Raw genomic sequence first — 11,043 nt, 5'->3', positions numbered from 1 at the left:
AAAGTACCTTCACAATGAAAATTATGTTCCAAAAGAATTCCAGAATATGGGCTATGTACAACTGATCATGTTAACGAGAATATTGCACATTTTTACAATGAAAGCATTTATGTGACGTTTCTGATTTAGATGTCCATTTATAAAATCCATGAAGTTTTATTCAAACACACATCTCTATGTATTGCATTTAAATATTGTTATGGACACCAAAAGACTGAAAGCGATTTTTTTTTTTTTTTAATTCTGGCTTGCATGCAGTCCCAGTGCTTACAAATGTCAGAGGAACCCATTTAAACATTTCTTTACAAAAACAAGTATGTGAGAAAGTCTGCAATCTGCTGATGTTAGGGGGTTGAAGGGAGCAGGATTGTAGGTATAAAAACTTTGACAAGGAGGACAAACAATGACGTCCTTGGAATACAGACGCAGTCTTTTTTCTTTTTCAAAAAGAGAAACAAGAACAGCAATGAAAAAACAACAACAATCCCAACCTGCATCTTAGTGCACGTAGTAAAGCCAATAGATTAAATTGAAGAGAGAAAACGCTGCAGGGAATATTATCCGTGACCATCTGTCGATGGCATTCACGTCTGTCAGGTCGGGGATTTTTATTTTGAGCTGCGAGGACCTCCTGCGGAGGCGTGGCTTCTTCGGATGGGCGTTTCTATCCAGGCTATGGCGCCCTGCCTCCCGCGGCGCACTCTGCTTCCTGTACTGGACCCCCAGATTGTCAAACGTCATGGAGGAAGAGTTCCTGGTCTCTGTCACGTTAGTCGTGGTCTCGTTGCCTGTCACCTCATTGTGGATTTCCAAGGTTGTCAGCAAAATGTTCCCATGGGCATCAACCTAGGGACAGGACAGTTTCAAATAAATATTCTAAACTTTTCTGTTTGTATTTCAGTAGTATCCCTTAAGGCCATTTGTTAAACATATGTAATTGAAGCATGAAAATGAAATTCATGTTTCCTGGGAGAAAAAAACCTAAATGAACTTAAGAGGAAGCGGTTTCTAAACATGGCAAGCATATGCTACATTGTCAGTAGGGATTTGTGACCAAGCCCAGCTGGCACTGATGTTACACTACATGCTAAACCACAAAAATTGTTCATATACATGACGTCACAAACAATTATGCTCAATTTTCTTGCCTTCCTATTGTGACCACTCTTTCCCATTTTTTCTCCTTTCTCTCTCTTACCGTACAACAAGTGCACAACTATACCTGTGTCCCAGCCTCCAGCTGCCAGAAAGACACTAAAACATTCAACCCACATGACTGTACCACCCTGCAACATTGGGTAGGCATAGCCCCGCCTGACAAAGGTTATCCCTCCACCCACTTAAAAATCTCTGCATCTGTTCAGTGAGCTGAAAGATGTATTATTTCACAAAACAAAACCACATACAAAACCAAAAAATGCCTCCTTCAGCAGCCACACTGCTGAAGCAACTACTTAAACAAGGCTAATTGGACAGGTTAAACTTGATAACCAATGGCTGGCTTCCTTTCCAAACACATTCTTCATGCACAATTACTCAGTAGGAAATAGTTTGTGGAACAGTTTGTGGAAAAGAGATTTGACATTGGTAAGTTTGTTAGTGGAAATGTAAGGCCCCCAGATTAAACACATTCATTCATTACTGCTTTCACTGGATTTAATATAAAAATATCAACACAAAAAACTGACTTGTTTCACAGAAAATTAATTTCAGGACAGTTACAATTTTCCAATACAGATGAAGACTAATCCTTCACACAGAACAATACTACCTGGAATATAAGTGATTCAAATGACTGACCACATAACTATAGTTATAGCACTGAGACAGAAGCACTGTGAGACATGCATACATATATGTTGAGATGGGGAAGAGGAAAACAGATGGATGGAAATACAGACAATAAGGTGGAAAGGTAAAGGCATAATGATATGGCTTAGCAAGAGCTTCTGGTTTTCAGTGTTTCCTTGTTCAATGAGCATAAAACAAACTTTGCACTTATGCAAAGTTTTGGGGTAGTTTCACAGATCAGCCACTTAGACACACTCACCGCTTGTGAGTGACGATGCCCTTGTACCTGATTGGACTGTTTAACAGATGATGCCTTGCAATTGCCTCCTTCCAGAACAGACTGGCCAGGAAAGACACAAAACATACCTTTTCATCTGAGCTGCAGTATACTGTATTGTAACCTCAGGGGTAACCCTCGTCATTAACTGCTGATCTAAATGTCAAGAAAGTCAAAGGCCCTACTGACTGTACATTATCAAGAAATGCACCTTTTGAGAAACACTAAATGGTTCAATAGTGTATAATTTTGCAATGCTCCCCAAAATAACATAATATCTATAGTACTTGTTTCCAGAGCTTACAGGCAAAGCTTCAGTTTTGGCATTATATTATATAGTTTTGGCATTACAAGGGCCTAATGAGTGGTTTTCAATCACTTTTATTAAAAGGCAGTGAGAGTTGCAAAACCTAGTTGCCCAGGGAAAACTCCAGGAAAGAGATGGATTTCATGAACATTTATAAATCTGACCTTTTAAAGGCCACTGAGTTGTGCCCCTGATATATCCAACTAAAAACCTTCCAGGTTTGTAGGGTTACTTTACCTTTTGACACTGTATAAAAAACATTTCAAGTTTCAATATAATGTACATCTTAAATAGTAACTGCATGGAAAAAAATGCCAATAAGCTCACAGGGAACAGTCTTATATGCCCTTTAAGGGTTTGCAGAATGTTTTTAAACCTACCGTTGCCCAGAACTTCACAAGGCGTGCCTAGAAAGCTTTATTACAGACTGATTCACAAGAAAATGGAGATATTTTCAGTGATAAATGGTAAAAGATGGTGCAATCTCACTGTTCAGTTCTTGTGATAGAAGCTGTTCTATTGTTTCATGTCTCACCATTAACCAGAAGAACAGTATAGAGGATTGAGAAGTCTGGGCTAAATCTCCTGATCATATATATTTTTATACCGAACAGTTTGTTCAGATGTAGGGACTCATGTTGCCTCAGATTGAATGTAATTTTACCCAGCTGTTAAGAAGCTATCCTTTGCTATCCTAGCAATTATACTGATGAGCCTCAGAGACCTAAACAGTAGTATGGGCATACAATTGCATATCCTAATGTTCTTAAATTACAACATTGTTTATGTTTTCTCTTCCTACAACCAGCAGGATAAGTCTTACCTTGTTACCGTCATATTTGGCACGGTCATTATTCGCCTTTGCTGCCTTCTCCGCCAGCTTCTTCTGCATCTGAGGACCTCTACCAAAGAAGATGTAGTTGACAAATGCATACTCCAGTAAGGCCAGGAAGACGAAAACAAAGCATCCCATCAGGTACATGTCAATGGCTTTGACGTAGGGGATCTTGGGCAGCGTCTCTCGCAGGTGCGTGTTGATAGTGGTCATAGTCAGCACAGTTGTGATTCCTGGAAAACGAGCAGACCATTGGTTAGTGTGCATGTCAGTCTGATTAAAAAGCAGAAAGCAGACTGACTTATAAGGCAGTGCTTTTAAGTCTGCTTGAAAATACAGAGGTTGCTGTCTTATTGGTTGGTGATAATAGTGAGGCAAGTTTGACTAACTATAGATTTTAAAGCCATTTTTCAAAAGTGGGAAAAATGAATGAACAAAAGTACAGGGTTATAGGATTCAGAATTATTATTGTTATTGTGTGTGGCTCTGAAGTGATCAGAATGGCACAGAAATATTGTGGTTAGCAAAGACGAGACCCTGTACTGTACTGTTGTCCTTCTGAAATTATTCTACCTTCTCTACTAATAGTAATGCACTTGGAATGAGATCTTAAGGAATCTTCTTAAGGAATGAGAAGAATCAGTTTTGATTCAAACATTTGTTCAAAATTTGAGAACATTATACTTTGATTGATATTTTTATTCTAATTTGGCCATTTCTCAAAATGTATATCAAAGTGCCATTCGGTATCTTCACTCCTGATGAGTTTATTAATTTGGCTTTGAGGTGATTGCACTGCCAGGAGATTGCTATTTTAAAAAGTGTCTTGCTTCAATTTAACTGTGAACATTGTGATTGTGATTGTGATTGTGAACATCCTCTGCTGTGTCCTCATATGGTGTCTTCATAGTAGGTCGTATGCTCACTTATTGTTTCTATAGCATCCTTTAATGCACTGTGAGCACTAAAACCAGTCTAATCTGTACACTTAAATATGGTTTACGATTTTCAATATTGCCAGGGCACTATAGCTTAACTGTCTTGATCTCTTGTTTAATGCTTTTTAGTTTGCTTGCATTTGCTGACATTATGCTTTGTGCTTAATGTTTGTGTTCAGGTACGAAGTGAATTACTTTATAGTCCAGTGCCAAAACCGGCTTTCCTATATGGGTTTTTAACGCTTGGGAGATGAAATCTTACAGTTTAGTGATCTGCACTAACCTTGAGTCTGATTGGGCCATTAAAATAAGCTCAAACTGCATGAAAACTGGCAAGGGCTTGATCTGGCATTCAGACAAAAACCCCACCACACTCATCTTATGCTTGGCTATGGACGTTGCTCCAAGTTAATATTGACGTTAGCTGCATACTTCTTTGATAACAGCTCTTGCAAAAATATTCCAGTTAGAAGTTAGATGCGTGCAAACAGATTAGAATAAACCAAGCTGTGGGACAGAGAAATGGCTGTCACTGTTTTGGTGTTGGACATTACAGTGTACACCACCATTCACTCAAGGATGGGTAGTTTCCTATTTACCTCTACAGCAGTTTCCTTGGTAATTAAAAATTATTGAAATAACCCATTTTAAGTTGTTTTTGCTGTTGCCATTTTTTAAAATATTTCAGTGAATGACCTTTAAAACCATTAAACCCTATGCCAATCCTTAAACATAATATACATGTACTGTAATGTCACCAAAATTTACTGTAATGTCATAAAGTGACACTCGATAAAGGAAGTAGACTGGACCCTTAGGTAGACTTATACCCTTAGGTTCACCTCTCTGGGGTTTCAAGTTTAAACACAGCCATGTTCTTTGTATTCTCTTCCTGATCACTGTCCATCCCCTGCCACACATTAAAACAGAATCATTTAACCACATGCACCTGTGACACTCCCTCCAATTTTTGGAGAGGCCACTCCAGGGATCAAACTAGTCTTAGTATAAGAGTATCTCTCTCTCGTGTCTCTCCAGTTGCCAAATATGTGAGACCAGGGATGGAACTTGTATCGCAACCCTCTGGTGTTTTACATGCTCTCCTGCCACGTCAATATCCCTACATGTATTGGCTTTTTTCCCATTTACTTTATTGCATTATCAGTCTAATGCGAAATGTTCAGCAGGAGATGATCCTGATCCCCAGGGAATGAATCTCTGTTCTTCCTCACGGATGATGGAGCCCTCGTTAACATCCACATGCATGCCCCCATTTTCAACAGAGTAGGTGCTCATTTATTCATGCAACCTGTGTATCTGTGCTGCAAACAAACCCCATTTGCATTTTTAATAACTGCCATCTCATTCAAATGTAGAAGACAACATTGAGTGTTTGGCAATTTCAACATTGCTTCATCTGAACCTTGTGCACATGAGTATACACAGATGGAGACACACACATATACACTTGCAGGAACACACTTTCTGACTGGTAGTGGGGGGCGCAAATTAAAACAAAGATGTATAATCGGACAGGGAAAGAGCATCATTGCGGGGGAAGATGTTAATGGCGTTTACTACTGGTTAAGGGTGGTGATCTTCATTTGAGCTAGAAAGTCCCCTGACTAATTTGGACTGAATCACATCTTTGCCCTGGGGAATTTCCCTATATTCATTATGCAACGCTACTTAGTCAATGCAGTCAGTGATGCCCAAACGGTACAGCTATGGATAGCATCACAGGCTGAACTGTGCTGGCAATGGTCATTCATTGGCAAATACCTTTCACAAGATTCAAGGAGTTTTGAAATTACTCTGAAATGCAGAGCAATCATGCAGACTTTTAGGACATTTCACAGGAACTAACATGTGTCCTTAAGAGTATGATTCAAGTCTTACAGACAATAAGTGAATTTTTCATCATTTTATATCTGAAAACCCACATGTATAATTCTCTCTAGTTATAGTCTACCTGCAGACAACACTTGGTGCATTTCAAATTTTTTAGATGAAAGAAGTGGGTAGCTGGTTTCAGATCTAAGTTTTACACAAGAGGCTTTTTTTTAATTGCATTTAGGTGCATGATTCTCTTAGTTAAACCTAAGTAAAGGCATCATTCATTTCATCAGCTAAAGTTATAAATGATCCACATTCAAAATTAATCTATAAAGATAAGGTTAATGATTGAAACCTCTCACCATAACTCCACTGACATGGCGTTATTCTGTTGAGAACCTTTAGATAATCAAACGATTATGCTGTCATTTATGCTTAAAAACATAGAGCAAAATCATTTCAGTAATATTCTTAAATGATCAACACTCACTTTTTCTATAAAGGCAAGACTAAAGATTCAATGTATAAGCATACTGCCTTCATCAGTGAAATGGTGTTACTCTTTTGATTACTTTTACAACCTGAACTCTACAACCTGTAGAAGCTAATTAGATAAGTACTTTTTTCCTTCAGCAGCTATGCATTGTCAGTGTGCACTGTTAAATTCTTTCCAGGCTTCACAATAATAAATCTGCACTGAAACACTTTTTTAGACAAATATAGTTTTGGCACACCATAGTTATGCATGTCACACAGGCTATTTTATTTACGCCTTTCTTGATATGGGTCATTCAGTCTCACAACAAACATGGAAGGAAGTTGGCACTCATGTAGATGAAAAAACTGGCAGAGCAATTATTATATGTATTGTTACCAATACTAATTTCTAGTCTTTGGAATAACAAAGAAGTACCCAAAGCAACTCTTGCCGCGGAGGCGTCGTAATTGATCCAGAATGATACCCAGGACAAGATGGTGATCAAAATAGAGGGCATGTAGGTTTGCAAGATGAAGTATCCGATGTTTCTCTTCAGCTTGAAACTTAGAGACAGTCGTGGGTAGGCACCTGAGGAAACACAATTTGAAGAGAAGCAGAAAAAAAGGCTTTTATTTCAAGGAGCACACAGGCATACTTCAAGTGTTGTTTCAGTTTCTATGGCAATGGCAGCATGGATTGGGCTTATCCCCATAGCAACAAGCATCCATGGAACAAATTGCACAATGATTAGTTCTAAGCCTTGAGCACAGGATCTATAATATTAAAGATTAGAAAACTAAAAGTACATACTTGTTGATCAATAGATTTTACATTTTAATATTATTTTAAAATAATATATAAGAGATATGTATAGCATTTAACATGACTACATCATTTACTGACCTGCAGATACAAAATAAAGAAGACAAGGCACAAAAGTTTTCTATAATCTTGTAAATGACTGTACATAGCATTAATCACATGTAATATCCTCATTGGTAAAACTAATCAAAATGTCCATAAATGTCCCAAATGTGCCCACTATATCAACATAGGAATTTACTGTAAGGACATATAATGAGAACTGATCAGATCAGTCCACCTTCGCTCATCATTTGCCTATAATTCATAGTCCATAGTGAATCCATCACTGACTTGGGTTTGTCTGAGGGATTCTCTGACTCCAATGCAAATTACAGTTTTATTAAGCATTTATAAAGTAAATGTTTAATTTTCTTTGAAGTAAATGCCACATGTGGTCTCTCAGTCTGGATTGCTGTTGGAGTGTCTCTGTTATAAAGGTAAGAATCTAGGCATGGGTCCTGTGTTAATCTAATCATAGTAAGATCTACATGTTTTGATTTTACCTGTGGAAAAAACAACGTTCCTCGACACCAGCTTGTAATCGACGATGGAGAACTGAGGCAGCTCAATCCTTGCCACCCCGGTCACAGCATTGTCTCCCCCTTTCCAATAGAACTCGATATCATCTGTCGTGTAGCCATCTGCACCGCAGAAACAAACAAATTAATATTCCATTTCAGAGTGCATGAGCTGAGCAGAGTGCAGTCTGTGAAACCTTGACTCATTTTGCAAATGTGCAAGAAAATGACAGCGCAGGGATTCTAACACTTACAATGTATTCATGCCATCGCACTCCAAAGCGTATCTTAATGCAATTTATTATTCAGACATGGGAGGCACATTCAAATTCAATCAATGAATAATTCATGGTAAAAAAAGTGGTGCAAATGATCATGTTGTACAATGTCTTTACTACTTGTTTGTTAAACATTAGTGTGTAACATACATGAATTTGCAATTATGTTCTTTCACATTTGCAACTGTAACTGGAAAAGGACTGCGAGAATGGAAGGGTTTATGAGAAAAAGCCACTGAGACCATAATATGATACACGATCTCATGTAAGAGAGTCTACTATAAAGAGCGTTTGCCACCTACATCCATCATCAACCTGGGAAGTCATGATTTTGAGGGCTAAGACCTCCACAAACTTGATACACAGAAATATATTAATAAGTTGACATCCGTCCAGTCACCCTCAAAAAAAGTTGTGAGGCTTGTTTTGACACAAAGTTGTTCTGACAGCTATTTCAGAAGGTGGATTACATGGATTGCCCTATACTTTTCGTGTCTGTGCATAGTTTATCAGTCATTACTGTGCATTACTTGGAATGACCTATACAGTACATGCCTGTGCATTGCATGGAATCCCTTATAGTGTATGAGTCCGTGTGTTACACAGAATGCCTTATGCTGTCTATAGATTACATGGAATGCATTAGATGGTACATGTTTGCATTACATGGGAAGTCCAATGCAGTATACGCTTGCGCATTACATTATATGAACAACCTGTCTGAAGCATTGAACCTTAACTTCATTTAATCATGATGTGCCAGTTTTACACAATTGGCTAGTACTGCTCGAACAAGACCCAATCATGCATGCAAAAAAGCAATGTGCCATTGCAGTGCTTGACTCACTGTGCCTTTTTGGATGAATATATGCACTTGGGTCTGGAAATAAAATCCAGTGTTGAGCGATCAAAGTAGAATTAAATTTATTTTTAAATCACAGAGAAACAACCTTGGTCAAGAATAAATCCCTCTAAACGCACAAGTTAACCTATGGTATGTAACTTCAACATAAATGGAAGTTTGTCTTACATTTATTCATTTGGCAGATGCTTTTATCCAAAGCGACTTACATAGGTTATAGTTCTTTACAATGTTATCCATTTATACAGCTGGATATTTACTGAGGCAACTGTGGGTTAAGTACCTTGCCCAAGGGTACAGCAGCAGTGTCCCAGCAGGGATCAAACTAGCAAACTTTCGGTTACAAATCCTGCTCCTTAACCACTATGCTACACTGCATTCAATAATGACAGGATTGAAAAAGAAATGCCAGGATGTGAGTTGTTTCCCTTCTAAGCCTAACTGTAAGAATGTGTATGCTTGCATTAAAGCTGACATTTGGGAAACCACACACTCTCTTCTGATTCACGGATTACAAAGCCTGTCAAATCTTAAATATCATTGTGTATAATCTTTTTAGATTACATGAGCACAAAAAACTGGACTAAAAAGATTTTTTTTAATTTTGCACTTCTGATGACTGGCATTATTAAGTATGGTCATTTCTTTACTGTCCTAACTTTAACAATCAATTCTATTATGTCAAACAGCAGACTCTATTTACGGAGACATACGTCCATACATATGATGGATGGAGGATAATTGCAAATGGATAATCTGATGCCGTTTGTCCTAATGTTCTTTATTAATGACAATAAATTGAGAGTTCAAATAAAACTGATATCAAGACAGTGTTTTCAGGTTGTCTTCACGGATCCCATTCAGGGTGGAGATTACTCACAGCTCTCAATTTCCAAGGTGCAGTTTTGTTCATCCAGCGGGTATCTCCGTAAGTCCATCATGCAAGCAGCAGTCGTGGTGATCCTGAATCATAAAGGGAAAAAAAATCTGCTTTCTCACCTTTTTGAAACAGCCTTATGAACAGACCTACTTCATGAAGCTTTTAATAGATAAACCTTGAATTTAAACATTGATTTTTAGCTTTATAAGACACATCTCTTTTGATATTTTATTACCTTTTAATAAAATATTCTTTTAACAGAATCTCATCCTACCAGGGCGGAGAGTGGGGCTATATACACACAAATATATATATAAATATATATACGCACCGATGAGCCAAAACATTATGACCACCTGCCTAACATGTTGTTGGTCCTCCATGTGCTGCCAAAACAGTAAGTTGTGAGGTGGAGCTGTGTGGATTGGACTTGTCGGTCCAGCACATCCCACAGATACTCAATCGGATTGAGATCTGAAGAATTTGGAGGCCAGGGCAACACCTTGAACAATTCATCATGTTCCTCAAACCATTCCTGAACAATGTGTGCAGTGTGGTAGGGCACATTATCCTGCTGAAAGAGGCCACTACCATCAGGGAATACCATTGCCATGAAGGGGTGTAACTGGTCTGCAATAATGTTCAGGTAGGGGGCGCGTGTCAAATTGACGTCCACATGAATGGCCGGACCCAGGGTTTCCCAGTAGAACATTGCCCAGAGCATCACACTCCCTCCACCGGCTTGTCGTCTTCCCACAGTGCATCCTGGTGCCATCAGTTCCCCAGGTAAACAGCACACACATACACGGCCATCCACATGATCTAAAAGAAAACGGGACTCATCGGACCAGGCGACCTTCTTCCACTGCTCCAAGGTCCAGTTCCGACGCCCGCGTACCCATTGAAGGTGCTTTCGACGATGGACTGGGGCCATCATGGGCACTCTGACCAGTCTCTGGCTACGCAGCCCCATACGCAGCAGGGTGCAATGCACTGTGTGTTGTGACACATTCCTCCTGTAACCATCATTAAAAATTTCTGTGCCTTGTGCCACAGTAGACTTTCTGTCGGTTCGGACCAGACGGGATAGCCTTTGCTGCTCTCGCACATCGATGAGCCTTGGGCGCCCAACAACCTGTTGGCGGTTTGTGGTTTGCCCCTCCTTGGACCACTGTCAGT

At 39.0% G+C, this 11,043-nt stretch overlaps 1 protein-coding gene across 2 annotated transcripts in view; it reads right to left on the bottom strand.

The window, feature by feature from the left end:
- Positions 1–265: 265 nt before the first annotated feature.
- Positions 266–11,043, bottom strand: part of LOC118785452 (gamma-aminobutyric acid receptor subunit beta-3-like) — a 32,306-nt gene continuing 21,528 nt past the window's right edge. The window contains exons 5-10 of one of the 2 annotated variants that reach the window (XM_036540093.1): positions 9,865–9,947; positions 7,830–7,967; positions 6,898–7,050; positions 3,199–3,443; positions 2,051–2,131; positions 266–846 (exon numbers count right to left, since the gene is read on the bottom strand). In XM_036540093.1, coding sequence (XP_036395986.1) covers positions 499–846; positions 2,051–2,131; positions 3,199–3,443; positions 6,898–7,050; positions 7,830–7,967; positions 9,865–9,947 — 1,048 coding nt within the window. In that variant the 3' untranslated portion in view covers positions 266–498. The remainder of the gene's footprint in view (positions 847–2,050; positions 2,132–3,198; positions 3,444–6,897; positions 7,051–7,829; positions 7,968–9,864; positions 9,948–11,043) is intronic. The other variant, XM_036540094.1, reaches the window with a different exon arrangement.

The sequence above is a fragment of the Megalops cyprinoides genome, chromosome 11 (assembly GCF_013368585.1).
Source record: "Megalops cyprinoides isolate fMegCyp1 chromosome 11, fMegCyp1.pri, whole genome shotgun sequence".
Classification (NCBI taxonomy): domain Eukaryota; kingdom Metazoa; phylum Chordata; class Actinopteri; order Elopiformes; family Megalopidae; genus Megalops; species Megalops cyprinoides.
The sequence above is the reverse complement of the archived record's forward strand: the minus strand, read 5'-3'. Positions and strand labels throughout refer to the sequence as shown.